Source organism: Podarcis cretensis, assembly GCF_951804945.1.
Source record: "Podarcis cretensis genome assembly, chromosome: 3".
Lineage (NCBI taxonomy): Eukaryota > Metazoa > Chordata > Lepidosauria > Squamata > Lacertidae > Podarcis > Podarcis cretensis.
The window spans coordinates 4,642,756-4,659,658 of NC_137172.1; the positions used below are offsets into that span (position 1 = coordinate 4,642,756).

The 16,903-nt window shown below is 47.8% G+C and overlaps 1 protein-coding gene across 1 annotated transcript in view; it reads right to left on the reverse strand.

The window, feature by feature from the left end:
• The window catches only part of INTS9 (integrator complex subunit 9), a 69,948-nt gene that overhangs the window by 30,310 nt on the left and 22,735 nt on the right, over nucleotides 1-16,903 (reverse strand). Inside the window, exons 7-9 of the mRNA XM_079968674.1 lie at nucleotides 11,106-11,226; nucleotides 10,366-10,500; nucleotides 2,925-3,036 (exon numbers count right to left, since the gene is read on the reverse strand). Of these exons, the coding sequence (XP_079824800.1) occupies nucleotides 2,925-3,036; nucleotides 10,366-10,500; nucleotides 11,106-11,226 (368 nt within the window). The remainder of the gene's footprint in view (nucleotides 1-2,924; nucleotides 3,037-10,365; nucleotides 10,501-11,105; nucleotides 11,227-16,903) is intronic.

The following is a 16,903-nucleotide window of genomic DNA, read 5'->3' on the forward strand; positions in this document are numbered from 1 at the left end:
CCGCAGGCGAATGGTGGCACTGGGGCTGGCCAGGCGGTGCTTGCCCGGCACCTGTGGGGCAGTGTGAGAAGGCATCTCACTTTGGGGTGGAAAAGATCAGAGACCAGGGGCGGCAGCTGAATTTGCCCAGGGGAGAGGAGGCTGAGGGAACACTCCACCAGGGAGGGTGTTTGAAAAAGGGCGAGGGGCTGCCGGCTCTGCAGGCAAGGGGTGACATAACTAGGCTCCTGAGCCCCCAGGGGTGCCGCAGAAAGAATGCAGTTGGTCAAGGGAGCCGTGAACCCAAAAAGGTTGAAAACCTCTGCTATATGCAAAGAGGGACAAGTGTCCAAAAAAACAAACAAAAAAAAACCTATTAACTTAAATCAAAGTCTCAGTTTAAATGGAAGAAATCCAATTTGGACCAGAAAAACTTAGGACAGCGCTTAAAGCCATCCGGGGAAATACAAAATACTAAACAAAAACCCAAAGCTTAAATCTGCCTGTTTATAATAAAGGTAAAGGATCCCTGGATGGTTAAGTCCAGTCAAAGTCAATTCAGGCCGAGGAAGCCAGCGTTTGTCCACAGCTTTCCGGGTCATGTGGCCAGCATGACTAAACCGCTTCTGGCGCAACAGGACATCATGATGAATGCCAGAGAGCACGGAAACGCCATTTACCTTCCCGCCACAGTGGTACCTATTTATCTGCTTGCACCAGCGTGCTTTCAAACTGCTAGGTTGGCAGGAGCAGGGACAGAGCAACAGGAGCTCACCCCGTCGCAGGGATTCGAACTGCCGACCTTCCGATCGGCAAGCCCAAGAGGCTCAGTGGTTTAGACCCCAGCGCCACCTGCATCCCTTTTACCATAATAACAGCCTGATAAAAAGCCGAGGGTCACAATCTGACAAAATACCCAAGAGGGCTCAAAGCCATTGAAGCAGGATTCAATGAAACTGGTATTCAGAAGCACTGCTGCCTCCGATTGCGGCTAGTAGCCATCGAAAGTCCTCTCCTCCTTCTCCATGAGTGGGTCTAATCCAATTTTAAAGCCATCGAGGCCTTGATGTTATTTTAGGGAAGAAAAATACCTTATACAGAACCAGGCCAATGGGTCTCCCCTGACTGGCAGGAGTTTTAGCCAGGGAGTCTTCCCTAGCCTTTGTCAAGTATAATTGTTTAATTGACAATGAAATGGAGAACGCCTGTGTGTATTGCTGGAAAGGTTTAACACGGGGAAATTCCACAGAGGTATACAGTGGTGCCCCGCAAGACGAACGCCTCGCAAGACGGAAAACCCGCTAGACGAAAGGGTTTACCGTTTTGGAGGCGCTTCGCAAAACGAATTTCCCTATGGGCTTGCTTTGCAAGACGAAAATGTCTTGCGAGTTCCTGCGGGGTGTTTTTCCCTCCCCCCCCTTTTCCTAAACCCTAAGCCGCTTATCAGCTGATCCGCTAAAAGCCGCTAAACCGCTAATAGCGCTAATCCGCTAAGCTGTCAATGGGCTTGCTTCGCAAGACGAAAAAACCGCTATACGAAGAGCCTCACGGAACGGATTAATTTCGTCTTGTGAGGCACCACTGTACTAAGAGCTTTCTGCTAGCTAGCCTGTGTGTGTTTAACCTTAGATCACATGAGAGGCTATTGAATGGCAAACTGGCCACCTTGAAAGGTTGGTGCCTTTGGCTTTTTGTTCTTAGGCTCTGAAACTCTCCTGAAGGGAGTCAATACAGATCTAGGCAAAATGGAGGTTGAAGGAAGATAGAGACCTATGCTTTTAGGTCTGTTTGGAATTATTATTTACTTCTAAGGTGATGAGCCAGTGCTGAACACCACAATATATTTATGGTGTAAATTTATCATTTACTGGGTGTGGTTTTTTTGGTTCTGTTTTGAAGAAAGCTCTGCCAGCAAAGTTTTGCATCAAACAAATGGGCCTAGACCATTTTTCTTCCAAGAGGAGTCAGTTTATATGCATCCAATCATTTCAAGCTGCACAATGTTAATATCTACACCATAGATTGAATCCATCTATTGACACCAGAGATTCTGCATGCAAAGCTTGCACTCTGCTACTGAGCTCTCTTCCTCCAAGTTTGGATCTAGGGAGGGGAGCCCAGGACTGATCCTAACTTCATGCAGAGATCCTGGACAAGGTCAGTGCCAAGGGGAAGGTTAGGGTCTTCATGGAATGTAGAGCTGGAAGGGTCACTTAGGCCAATCCCTGTCACTGCCTTGACAACCACCATTTCTGGCTTGGCTGTCAGTAGCAGCTACATGGACTCAGCTGGCCATTTATTCCTGCACTGCAGGGGGTTGGACTAGATGACCGCTGGTGTACCTTCCAACTCTACCATTCTATGATTCTATGTAAGGCCAGACCAAGCTTGTGGGCTACGCTGCCTCTGCCTTGAGCAGGCTTTTGGGTCACCAGGTGCTGGCGACGACTGCGCCTTTCGAGAAACGGGAGGCTGACTTTTAACAAAGCACACGCAAAGATGTTAAACTGGCCGAGAGGCAGCCAGGAAGTGGCAGGGCCACCTGTCGACTGTGTCAAAACACAAACCGCTGGCAACGAAGCCACCCACTTAGCGAGCCAACGAGAGCGGGCGATTCAATCTCATTATGCCTGTTCCGTTCCAAGACTGGGTGTCGTCTCCAGCCGCCTTCCATAAGGTACAACTTGCATCTCTCAAAAGCACTGTATTAATGAGGGAGGCAAAGGCACATCGTAAAAAATCTCAACTGCTAGTTTTATGCCAGGGAGAGGGAGAGAGGGAGTCAAGCAGTTACTTCTGTTCCGGGAATCTCGGAGCGATTTCCCACATGGGGTTATGAGTCAGATTATAAAGCAAGCAGAGGCAAAAGAACCCCAACCCAACCCAACCAGCAACAACACGGCCATCGATGCCACACACACCCCATCCAGCCACAGCTACCTTACCAAGGTTACTGCAGAATTCTCCCACCATGCCGTCGGGATTTGCGGTGGGAATCTGGGTGAGGCCGGTCAGGATGAGGACATCGCTGTTTTTCAGGGAAGCTTGGTCCATGGGCTGAAAGGGAAGGTCCAAGAGGCAGAGCTTGTTTATTTATTTATTATTAGTCACACAATTCTAAACCAAAATAGACTCCAGGCATCTTGCAAAGAGGACAAAAGTGCAGAGTTAGAGGCATCGTGTTCCTCAATGCACGCAGAAGACGATGGAGCAGGTCAAATGAGTGTGTCTTGCCCAGCATCCTTTTCTCACAGGGACCAACCAGATCCTTAATGGGACTAAAGGTAAAGGGACCCCTGACCATTAGATCCAGTCGTGACCGACTCTGGGGTTGCGGTGCACATGTCGCTTTGTTGGCTGAGGGAGCCGGCGTACAGCTTCCGGGTCATGTGGCCAGCATGACTAAGCCGCTTCTGGCGAACCACAGCAGCACACGGAAATGCTATTTACCTTCCTGCCAGAGCGGTACCTATTTATCTACTTGCACTTTTGATGTGCTTTCGAACTGCTAGGTTGGCAGGAGCTGGGACCGAGCAATGGGAGCGCACCCCGTCACGGGGATTCGAACCGCCGACCTTCTGTTCAGCAAGTCCTAGGCTCTGTGGTTTAACCCACAGCGCCACCTGCGCTCCTCCTTAATGGGACTAGAGGAGTGCAATACCAGTCTCCCCTTCTATAATACTAATATAATACTAATTTATTATTTAAACTCTGCCCATCTGGCTGGGTTTCCCCAGCCACTCTGGACAACTCCTAACAGAATATTAAAAACACGATAAAACATCAAACATTAAAAACTTCCCTAAACAGGGCTGCCTTCAGATGTCTTCTAAAAGTCAGATAGTTGTTTATTTCCTTGACATCTGATGGGAGGGCGCCACCACCGAGAAGGCCCTCGGCACTGGACCTCAGTGTCCGGGCTGGACGATGGGGGTGGAGACGCTCCTTCAGGTATACTGGACTGAGGCCATTTAGGGCTCTAAAGGTCAGCACCAACACTTTGAATTGTGCTCGGAGACGTACTGTGAGCCGGTGTGGGTCTTTCAAGACCGGTGTTATGTGGTCTCAGTGGCCGCTCCCAGTCACCAGTCTAGCTGCCGCATTCTGGATTAGTTGTAGTTTCCGGGTCACCTTCAAGGAGAGCCCCATGTAGAGTGCATTGCAGTAGTCCAAGCAGGAGATAACTAGAGCATGCACCACTTCCAGCAACTGGTATACAAAGGCAGCATTTGGAGGCTGAACACAGCCCCTGAGACCAGAGATCTTCTTTAAAAGTTATCCACGTTGGGGCTCATCACTGCAGGCTGCTGTGAACAGATTCCATTGCTCAGCTGTGAATTCACAGGAATAATGTTAAGATGAACCTAGCTGGGTCAAGCCAAAGGCCCATCTAGTCCAGAGTCTTGTTCTATCAGCAACAGCAAGAAACTCCAGCGGGTGCAGAATGCCGCGGCCAGACTCCTTACGGGGTCCTCGCTGGGGGATCACATTCACCCGGTGCTATACCAGCTGCACTGGCTCCTGGTGGATTCAGGCATTCAGGATCAGGTTTAAGGTGCTGGTTTTAACCTTTAATGCCCTATATGGCCCAGGACGCTCGTACGTACGGGACTGCCTCTCCTGGTATGTCCCAAACAAAAACATCTTGGAGGTTCCGGGCCACAGGGAGGTTAGGCTGGCCTCAACCAGAGCCAGGGCCTTTTTGGCCTTGGCCCCGATCCAGTGGAACACTCTGTCACAAGAGACTAGGGCCCTGCGGGACTTGACATCTTTCTGCAGGGCCTGCAAGACAGAGCTGTTCCACCAGGCCTTTGGCCAAGGCACAGTCTGACCCTCTCCTTTGGTAATCCTCGCAGAACTCTAGCCCAATGGTTGCCATTAATTTGATTTTGAACTGATTTTAGAATGAATTGATTTTAGAATGTATTTCAATTAATTGATTGTGATTTTATGTAAATTGTGTTATTTTTACTGTTGTTAGCTGCTCTGAGCCCGACATTGGCTGGGGAGGGCAGGATATAAATAAAAATTATTATTATTATTATTATTATTATTATTATTATTAGCAGCAGCACATGGGCCTTGATGAGCCTGCCGGCAGCAGGTTGGGCTAGATGACCCCAGGGCCCCTTCCAACTCTACAGTTCCCTGAGTCTCAGCCATCACAGCTCACCAAATGCCTGGGGGAAAGTGGAAAATCTTGACCAGGTGCAAGGTGTGCCTTCACTGGGGAGAGTGCTCCGTATCTGGGGGGCTATATTGAAAAAGACCGTCTCTTGTGCTAAATCTGCTACAGAAACATAATCAATTGCACGCTCATAGGCACAGCCTGTTTGTTTAATTTGGGCACAAAAATCCCTGTTGCCTCTATAATAAAATATCTTTTATTCCCCTTCCTTCCCTCCCTCTCCCCCTTTTTTGAAGATTACCCGCTCTGGGATTCCACAGCTAATTCTCCCTTGGTCTCCTCGCTGGCCCAAATAGGACTAATTTAGCCAGCTAGCCCTGGTGATCATCGAATGTTTATTGGATGGATTTCCCCCCTAAATTGATTTTTGAATTCTGAATTTATTGTTATTAATGTTTTATACTGTATTTAATGCTTTTTTTAGTGCATCAATTAAGTGTTTTAAATTTGTTGTTAGCCGCCCTGAGCCCGGTTTTCTGAACCGGGAAGGGCGGGGTATAAATAAAAAAATATTATTATTATTACCGCCCTTCATCTGAGAGTCACAGGGTGGTTTACAGTATAAAAACGCAAAAATAATACCACAGCCAATCAACAGCACAGGGGCAGAAAAATAAAGACTCTTGGCTCAGGAAAGAAAGCCTGACTTTGACAGCTGCAGGGAGGGTGAAGGGAGAGCCGATCAGAAGTTTGGTCCAAAGTCTTTCAAAATTATCCTCTGCGCAGCAGCCCCAGTGAATCAATGCCAGCCCCCCTCGACTCAAACGGAAGATGAAATTATGACTATTGAATACCGGCATAATCATTACATATATTTTCCACGGACAGGTTCAATATTACTTTTACTGTCTTATTGGCATTTTCGGATGACAGGCATTTCATTTGTCTGTGTGTTTTTTTTTGAAAGCTCGCTCAGAGGTCTCTCTCTCTCTCTCTCTCTCTCTCCACTCCCAGCTACACTGATTCTCTAGTCTTCCTTAGAAACACAAGAGTTGTAGGGTTGGAAGGGCACCCCCATGGTCATCTAGTCCAACCCTGTGACACAGGAACCGCAGCTGAAGAAACCCCTTGCGCTAGGCTTCTTCCCGCAGCAGAATGTGGAAACTTCAGCCTAGAAGGCCTTTCAAAACAAGAACCAGACACATTTACGGTGATGGAGACGTCTGGATTGTGTCCTTCGACTCTGATATTGCCTTTTCCTTGTCTGGGTGGAGACTAGACTCTGTTTTTGCTTTTCTATCCCCCCCTTTTTTCCTCCACGGAGTTCAAAGCGGCTTGCTCCCTCATTTACCGTATTTTTCGCTCTATAAGACGCACCAGACCATAAGACGCACCTAGTTTTTGGAGGAGGAAAACAAGAAAAAAAATATTCTGAATCTCAGAAGCCAGAACAACAAGAGGGATGGCTGCGCAGTGAAAGAAGCGGATCCCTCTTGCTGTTCTGGCTTCTGGGATAGCTGCGCAGCCTGCATTCGCTCCATAAGATGCACACACATTTCCCCTTACTTTTTAGGAGGGGAAAAGTGAGTCTTATAGAGCAAAAAATAAGGTAATTCACCGGAACAACCCTGCGATGTAGGTTAGGCTAAGGGCCAGCACGACTGTCCCTAAGGTCAGCCAGCGAGATTCGTAGCCAAGCGGGGAATTCGAACCCTGGTTTCCCGGGTCCTAGTCCGGGACTCTAACCACTAGGCAACTGCTGTCTCTCTTATAGAAACTGGCCAGCTCTAGAAAGGCAAAACCTGCCTCCCCCCCCTCATTGCTGGTACAGGTGCAAGAGGGTGGGGAACACTCTATGAAAAAGTGAGGGAGAAAGGAAAGAGGCAGGACCGGTTTGGATGCCCCAACCGCTCTGCCAAATCACACCTTTTGCCCGAAAAGAAATAAACCCAAGGGCAAAAACTGGGCACGACTCCTTTCCCTAATCTGCCACAGTTGGGAATTGTAGCTCAGAGCTCTGCCTGCCGAATCCATCAGCCCTCCAAAGATGTAGCTGTCTTTCTATGGGGAGGGGGGGCGTGGAGGGAAATTATGGATCTTGTGAGAATTAATTTACTGGAAATTACATCTATAGCACTTTGAAGAGTTTGCCCTTAGACAAGCGGGGTGGACGAGTTGGCAGCCAGTTAAGCCATCATCCCTTCGAGAAAAAAGATAATTCAAGGGGCGGTGTAGATGTAGCCTGGAAGCCGCCTTCAGATATTGCGGAGTTGAAATATGTGGCGTTTGAATAATAAATAAAAAGGGGGAGAGAAGGGAAGCAGGCGCAGAGAATATGTGGGGCTTTCATAGGTGCCTTAAACTGGGAAGGCAATCGCATTAATAATACCTGGCCTGTTATTAATATGCAAAAGGTTGTTTTTCTTAACGAAAAAGCAGGACCCGTAATCTCTTTTTTGACATTTTGCAATGGGCTCAGGTTACATCAAAAGGATTACATTAAAAGGTTTTAAAAGGACTCCTTGCGTAGGTGGTGGACTCTCCTTCCTTGCAGAAGTTGGAAGGCTTTAGCTGTGATTCCTGCATGGCCGGGGGTTAGACTAGATGACTCTGGAGGTTCTCTAGTAAAGGTCAAGGGACCCCTGACCACTAGATCCAGTCGTGGCCGACTCTGGGGTTGTGGCGCTCATCTCGCTTTATTGGCCAAGGGAGCTGGCATACAGCTTCCAGGTCATGTGGCCAGCAGGACTAAGCCGCTTCTGGCGAACCAGAGCAGCACACGGAAACGCCGTTTACCTTCCCCCCGGAGCGGTACCTATTTATCTACTTGCACTTTGACGTGCTTTCGAACTGCTAGGTTGGCAGGAGCAGGGACCGAACAACGGGAGCTCACCCCGTCACGGGGATTCGAACTGCCGACCTTCTGATTGGCAAGTCCTAGGCTTTGTGGTTTAACCCACAGCGCCACTCGCGTCCCCTACAACTCTACAATTCCACATTTCTATGATTCAGTAACATTATAATGATACAAGGCTGGATCCTAGGAACTAGACCAGAATTTCCCTCACAGAGCAGGCCTGTGATTCCTGCATTGTAAGGGGTTGGACAAAGATCATGGCCACTGGTCCCATCACCTCCTGGCAAATAGAAGGGGAAGAAAGGGAGGCAGTGAGAGATTTTACTTTCTTGGGCTCCATGATCACTGCAGATAGTGACAGCAGTCATGAAATTAAAAGATGCCTGCTTCTTGGGAGAAAAGCAATGAGAAACCTAGACAACATCTTAAAAAGCAGAGACAAAGGTCCGTATAGTTAAAGCTCTGGTTTTCCCAGCAGTGATGCATGGAAGTGAGAGCTGGACCATAAAGAAGGCTGATCACCGAAGAATTGATGCTTTTGAATTCTGGTGCTGGAGGAGACACTTGAGAGTCCCATGGACTGCAAGAAGATCAAACCGATCCATTCTGAAGGAAATCAGCCCTGAGTGCTCACGGGAAGGACAGATCCTGAAGCTGAGGCTCCAAGACTTTGGCCACCTCATGAGAAGAGAAGACTCCCTGGAAAAGACCCTGATGCTGGGAAAGATGGAGGGCACAAGGAGAAGGGGACGATAGAGGACGAGATGGTGGGACAGTGTTCTCGAAGCTACCAGCATGAGTTTGACCAAACTGCGGGAGGAAGTGGAAGACAGGAGTGCCTGGTGTGCTCTGGTCCACGGGGTCAAGAAGAGTCGGGCACGACTAAACGACTAAACAACAACAAAGGGGTTGGACTGGATGACCTTATGGGTTCCCTCCAACTGTACAACTCTATGATTCTAGGACTTTCTTGCCCCTGCCTCTTCTGCTGCAGGACCTCCTCATGGAAGTGGGAAAGACAACATGTGCTGGTTTCTTGAAGAGGGAGTGGGAATGCGATGCCTGCTTTGCAAATTGCTGCGCGTCTGCCTCTGCTAGTAGCAGATGACAGGTACCGGATTTACGTATAAGCTAAACAAGTTATAGCTGTGGGCCTTACTCCCTTGGGGACCCCAAAAAAAATTAAAGGGAAAAACCTGGATGCACATTTCCAAAATATAAGATAAAAAAACAAATAAAATAAAACCTACATACAGCCACAGTGTTTTGTGTTGTGTAGGTTCCTATGATGTAAGTTATGGGTAGGCAAACTAAGGCCTGGGGGCTAGATCTGGCCCAATCGCCTTCTAAATCCGACCCCCGGACGGTTCGGGAATCAGCATGTTTTTACATGATTGGAATGTGTCCTTTTATTTAAAATGCATTTCTGGGTTATTTGTGGGCCCTGCCTGGTGTTTTTACATGAGCAGAATGTGTGCTTTTATTTAAAATGCATCTCTGGGCTATTTGTGGGGCACAGGAATTCGTTCATTTTTTTTTGTCTTCAAAATATAGTCCGCCCCCCACAAGGTCTGAGGGACAGTGGACCGGCCCCCTGCTGAAAAGGTTTGCTGACCCCTGATGTAAGTCATGGGCCCCAACTGCTAGCCTGCTCCCTAAAATATCACTGTTTTCCTAATTTCTATATATAGGGTGCCTACATTCTGCATAGGGATGCAGGTGACGCTGTGGGTTAAACCACAGAGCCTAGGGCTTGCCGATCAGAAGGAAGGTGGTTCGAATCCCCACGATGGGGCGAGCTCCCGTTGCTCAGTCCCTGCTCCTGTCAACCTAGCAGTTCGAAAGCACATCAAAGTGCAAGTAGATAAATAGGTACCGCTCCGGCGGGAAGGTAAATGGCGTTTCTGTGCGCTGCTCTGGTTCGCCAGAAGCGGCTTAGTCATGCTGGTCACATGACCTGGAAGCTGTCTGTGGTCAAATGCTGGCTCCCTCGGCCAGTAAAGCAAGATGAGCGCCGCAACCCCAGATTGGTTTGTGACTGGACTTAACTGTCAGGAGTCCTTTACCTTTACATTCTGCATGGACTGGTTGTATGTGCAAATGGCTTTAGGTCTATAAATTACTGTATAGCATATATTCAACACAAAAACCAGCGACAATTTGTTGCTGACAAAGGTCAGCTGACATATAAAGGGCCCCATGACCTTCAGTAGCTGAGGGCCTCATCAAACCTAAATCTGGCCCTGGAAGGGACTGAAAGCCAATCAAACAGGCTCACTCCTGCTGCACGAGATCGAGGAGCTGTGGAGTCGCGCATGCGCTGTAGATAAACTGTGTTGAGGAAGGAGAACGTCAACCCTTATGGAATTCGAAGCCTCAGAGTTCTGGGAGGGCGTCATACCTGCGGGTGCGTCGTGAGGAGCGAGGATCCCGAGACGTAGGAAACTTTCTCATAATGCGACTGGATGATCCAGTTGGAGCTGCCTAGGGCATAACCGGAACTGAGAGGGGAGACCTGGACTGCACCGAAAAGCTCCTGTTGGACAGAGAAAAACAACACTTGGAAGAATTCCAGAAAGTATTTCCCGGCGTACGATTTTATTTTACGCATATTTTCTTTTTCATGTTAAATCTTTATTGGTTTAAAATACAGACACGGATGATTATTCACAACAAAGGTAAGTATAAAGGTATTGAATTCAGAAAAAAAAAACCATCAAGACATAAGAATAAGAAAAAAGAAGATAAAAAAAGAAAATTTATACAGAATCATATCCATCGAATAAAAAAATTACGCAAAAAACTTCCAATCGTCCTTATTATACTGTTTATATAATCATTATTTTATCGCACAGCTTTACATTATATCCTTTTTCATGTATTCCACTAAAGTATTTGTTTCATTCATTTTTGTTTACAGGTATCACTCCAGTTCTGCTAGGATGGTATTGTTTGTACAATATAATCTTCTATATTCCTTAAGTATTTTCCATCCTCCATATATTTTATGATTTAAAGCTCCTCTGACCTTTTTACGCATCTTTTCAGATTTGTTACCTGCCCTACGCCATCAGGTCACAGGGCAGGTGACCACCTTACCACGCATCCCACAAAAAGCAAGACGTGACCACGGATACTCACTATTTTCTGGGAATACCCCACCAGCTGGATCTTACTGAGCGCTGAGTTCACTTCCTGCATATTGTAGCACCTTCTCCACATGGCGACTTCGACCGCGTCTTTCAGAGGGGTGGGAAGCAGCCTGGAGACAGAGGAAGACTGGATCAGGCTCAGCAATGCGCCAAAACTCTGGGCACACATAGGTCCACCAAGACCCCTAGATCCTTTTCACGTGTACTGCTAGTAAGCCAGGTGTTCCCCATCCTATATTTGTGCATATGGTTCCTCCTGCTTAAGTGCAGAGCCTAACTCTGTTTCGGTGACATTTGGTGACAGACTATGTACCGTATTTTTCGCTCTATAAGACGCACCAGACCACAAGACGCACCTAGTTTTTGGAGGAGGAAAACAAGAAAAAAAATATTCTGAATCTCAGATGCCAGAACAGCAAGAGGCATCGCTGTGCAGTGAAAGCAGCAATCCCTCTTGCTGTTCTGGCTTCTGGGATAGCTGCGCAGCCTGCATTCGCTCCATAAGACGCACACACATTTCCCCTTACTTTTTAGGAGGGAAAAAGTGAGTCTCATAGAGCAAAAAAATCGGTATATATCAAACTTTTGAATTGTTCTACCGCGACTGGTGAAGAAGATTCAGAGACTTTGGTTGTAATTTCTGATCATTTGTATTAGTCTATACAGTAGTACAAGGGACGTGGGTGGCGCTGTGGGTTAAACCACAGAGCCTAGGACTTGCTGATCGGAAGGTCGGTGGTTCGAATCCCCGCGACAGGGTGAGCTCCCGTTGCTCGGTCCCTGCTCCTGCCAACCTAGCAGTTTGAAATCACAGCAAAGTGCAAGTAGATGAATAGGTACCGCTCTGGCGGGAAGGGAAACGGTGTTTCCATGCGCTGCTCTGGTTCACCAGAAGCGGCTTAGTCATGCTGGCCACGTAACCCAAAAGCTGTACACTGGCTCCCTCGGCCAATAAAGCGAGATGAGCGCCACAACCCCAGAGTTGGCCACGACTGGACCTAATGGTCAGGGGTCCCCTTTACCCTTTATACAGTGGTACCTCGGATTAAGAACTTAATTCGTTCCGGAGGTCTGTTCTTAACCTGAAACTGTTCTTAACCTGAAGCACCACTTTAGCTAATGTGGCCTCCCGCTGCTGCCACGCCGCCAGAGCACGATTTCTGTTCTCATCCTGAAGCAAAGTTCTTAACCCGAGGTACTATTTCTGGGTTAGCGGAGTCTTTAACCTGAAGCGTCTGTAACCTGAGGTACCACTGTAAATAGTGCTTAGTGGCATTGTTATCGGCCATCGTGTTGTGTTATTTTGTTCAGCTAAGTGCAGAGCCTGACGTTTGTCCTTATTGAAATTCATTTTCTTTGCTTGTGCCCATTTCTCCAATTTGTTAAGGTCATTTTGAATTCTAATTCTGCCTTCTGTGGCATTAGCTACCCCTCCCAGTTTGGTGTCATCTGCAAATCGGATGAGTATCCCCTTAATTCCTTCATTCAAGTCATTTATAAAGACGTTGAACAACAATGGGCCCAGGACAGAACCCTGCGGCACCCCACTTGTTACGAGGAACCATTAATGAGTACTCTTTGGGTTCTGTCAGTCAACCAGCTACAAATCCACCTAACAGTCACCTCGTTCAACCCACATTTTACCAGCTTCCTCATGAGAATATCAAGGGGGACTTTGTCAAAAGCCTTACTGAAATCAAGATACCCTATGTCCACAGCATTCCCCTGATCTACCAAGTTTGTAATTCCATCAAAAAAGAAAGAAAGAAATCAGATTGGTCTGGCATGCCTTATTTTTGAGAAACTCATGCTGAGTTTTAGAAATCACAACTCCTTCTTGCGGGAGGGCGTTCCGTAGTTTAATGAAGAGAAATCAATTTGCAATATGCATAAAGGTAAAAGGTAAAGGTACCCCTGCCCGTACGGGCCAGTCTTGACAGACTCTGGGGTTGTGCGCCCATCTCACTTAAGAGGCCAGGGGCCAGCGCTGTCCGGAGACACTTCCGGGTCACGTGGCCAGCGTGACATTGCTGCTCTGGCGAGCCAGAGCCGCACACGGAAACGCCGTTTACCTTCCCGCTGGTAAGCGGTCCCTATTTATCTACTTGCACCCGGAGGTGCTTTCGAACTGCTAGGTTGGCAGGCGCTGGGACCGAGCAGTGGGAGCGCACCCCGCCGCAGGGATTCGAACCGCCGACCTTTCGATCGGCAAGTCCTAGGCGCTGAGGCTTTAACCCACAGCGCCACCTGCGTCCCTCGTTGCAATATGCATATCCACTGCCAATGCCAAAAATGTGTTGGAAGATTCGGAAAACATGAGCAGATTGTGTGCTGTGCGAGTAAGTACTCAGAAGGCAAAAGGAAGGGGAGGAAACTGTTTTTTTAAACAGAAACTTTGACACAAGTACAGTGGTGCCCTGCAAGACGAATGCCTCGCAAGACGGAAAACCCGCTAGACGAAAGGGTTTTCCGTTTTGGAGGTGCTTCGCAAAACGAATTTCCTATGGGCTTGCTTCGCAAGACGAAAATGTCTTGCGAGTTCCTGCGGTTTTTTTTCCCTTCCCCCCCCCTTTTTCTAAGCCGCTTATCTGCTTATCCGCTAAGCCGCTAAGCCACTAAAAGCCGCTAAAAGCCGCTAAAAGCCGCTAATAGCGCTAATCCGCTAAGCCGTCAATGGGCTTGCTTCGCAAGATGAAAAAACCACTAGACGAAGAGACTCGCGGAATGGATTAATTTCGTCTTGCGAGGCACCACTGTATTAAAACCTTTTATTCCTTGGAAAAGCCGCCATTGTTACAGACTTCCCCCCTTTCTTCGCAAAGGAAGCTGGAGAACGACATCCGAGAATGGCAGCGTCAAAGTACATAAAAAGGATGGCCGTCTCTTTTGCCATAAATCTCTTACAGTACGAGGAGCCCGGGCAGGAAGGCAGTGAGAGCTGCCAGCAAGGGGAAGAAGAATTGGGTTCTTACTTTGTATATTAAACAGATGCTAAATCAAAAGCTCATTCCAACCCATTTCCGATGATTTGTGAAAACCGGTCAACTTCTGTCGATCCATTTGTTTGAAAGGAGCTGATTTACTGGGGAATTGGTTGGGCCACTGACCTCCTCCTCCATAATTTTTAGGAGACTGAAGCAAGTGTTGAGGATTGCTCCTCCCAATGTCTCCATGTTCACCTAGCGCACAAAACCTGTAATTTCTACAGAGGCCAACAGAAGAGAGCCAGTGTGCGTGGGGGTGGTTAGAGTGTCAAACTAGGACCTGGGAGAGACCTGTGTTCAAATCCTCGCTCAGCCATGATGTTCACTGGATGGCCTTGGGCCAGTCACTGCCTCTCAGCCTAACCTCCCTTGCAGGGGTGTTGCGGGAGATTAAATCTCCCGCAGCTAAAAAAGCCAATGCAATTCTGGGCTGCATCAATAGGAGTATAGCATCTAGATCAAGGGAAGTAATAGTGCCACTGTATTCTGCTCTGGTCAGACCTCACCTGGAGTACTGTGTCCAGTTCTGGGCACCACAGTTCAAGAAGGACACTGACAAACTGGAATGTGTCCAGAGGAGGGCAACCAAAATGGTCAAAGGCCTGGAAACGATGCCTTATGAGGAACGGCTAAGGGAGCTGGGCATGTTTAGCCTGGAGAAGAGGAGGTTAAGGGGTGATATGATAGCCATGTTCAAATATATAAAAGGATGTCACATAGAGGAGGGAGAAAGGTTGTTTTCTGCTGCTCCAGAGAAGCGGACACGGAGCAATGGTTCCAAACTACAAGAAAGAAGATTCCACCTAAACATTAGGAAGAACTTCCTGACAGTAAGAGCTGTTCGACAGTGGAATTTGCTGCCAAGGTGGAATATGAATGTAAAAATAATAAAATAACGTGTCCTCTTCGGATGGAATGCCATAGGAAACCCAACACCCAGCCTGTTTTCTCCAAGTTATTGCAAATTTCTAAGACACACTTTCATTAAAATAAGAGAGATCTCCATAAAACCATGAGTAGGCAAACTAAGACCGGTGGCCGGATCCGGCCCAATCGCCTTCTAAATCCAGCCTGCAGACGGTTCGGGAATGTTTTTACATGAGTAGAATGTGTCCTTTTATTTACAATACATCTCTGGGTTATTAGTGGGGCATAGGAATTCGTTCATTATTTTTTAAAAAAATATAGTCCGCCCCCCCCCCAGGTCTGAGGGACAGTGGACCGGCCCCCTGCTGAAAAAGTTTGCTGAACCCTGCATAAAACCATGTTTAGAAACATTGATAAAGGGAGGGCATCCCCTCTGTCATCCTCCCTGCAAAACCACCCCAATTCCATGGCACTCATCCAGAAGGTGCCGTTGTTTGAGTTGCAGGAATGAAAGGGGAAATACAATGTCAGCCACCCCAGCACCACAACTCAGTGGGGTTTGGAGTTGCCAGCCATTAGATTGCAGACGGTAATGGAGTAAAAACCATCAGCTGCCCTGATGCACTAAATATATTCCTTGCAGAGCTTCCGTTTAAAAGGCGCCGGCGTTTCCTACAAGAAAGGGAGCGGCTCAGTTGCACACAACCCAATCGGGGCTGGAAGCGTCTGAGCTGCAAAGTGATATAAACACAGGGAACACTCCAGGCTGCTGTGAAAAGAGGGGAAGAGGCACCACCGACAAGCTGAACGCGGCTCACGGGTGACTCAAAATAAAAGGAGATCGGCTTAACATTGCGCTCGCTTGGGGGTGTCCCCTGTTTTGAAAAGCCGCTATCTCACCAGCCCTAGGAGAGAGGCGCCGATTTGGGCACAGCCAGCGCAACCCGGGGCTGACATAGAATCATAGAATCCTAGAGTTGGAAGAGACCACAAGGGCCATCGAGTCCAACCCCCTGCCAAGCAGGAAACACCATCAGAGCACTCCTGACATATGGTTGTCAAGCCTCTGCTTAAAGACCTCCAAAGAAGGAGACTCCACCACACTCCTTGGCAGCAAATTCCACTGTCAAACAGCTCTTACTGTCAGGAAGTTCTTCCTAATGTTTAGGTGGAATCTTCTTTCTCGTAGTTTGGATCCATTGCTCCGTGTCCGCTTCTCTGGAGCAGCAGAAAACAACCTTTCTCCCTCCTCTATGTGACATCCTTTGATATATTTGAACATGGCTATCATATCACCCCTTAACCTCCTCTTCTCCAGGCCTCTTCGTCGAGGACCCGACCTGACAGCGTCAAGCGGAGATGCTCAAAACCTTCATGGATTCACTGATTCGCTGGCCAGGCTCTGTTTCAAAGGAACTGGTGCCATGAGCCATGCGCTGGGGAGAGTCCCATTGTGCTCAGATCCTCCCAGGCCTCTAAGATCTATCTGTTCATCGGTATTCAAAAGCTTGGGCTTTTGTCCACGCTGCTGTTTTGCTGTGATATTTTTTCCATTATTGTATTATTGGTTTTTTAAAAAATTTAATCCGCATGCCGCCCTATAGCAGTAGATCTCTGGGCGGTTCACAACAGAAAATGATATAATAATAATAATAATAATAATAATAATAATAATAATAATAATAATACAGTGGTGCCCCGCAAGACAAATGCCTCGCAAGACGGAAAACCCGCTAGACCGTTTTGGAGGTGCTTCGCAAAACGAATTTCCTATGGGCTTGCTTCGCAAGACGAAAATGTCTTGCGAGTTCCTGCGAGTTTTTTCCCCTTCCCCCCCTTTTCTAAGCCGCTAAGCCGCTTATCAGCTGATCCGCTAAGCCGCTTATCAGCTGATCCGCTAAGCCGCTTATCAGCTGATCCGCTAAGCCGCTAAGGG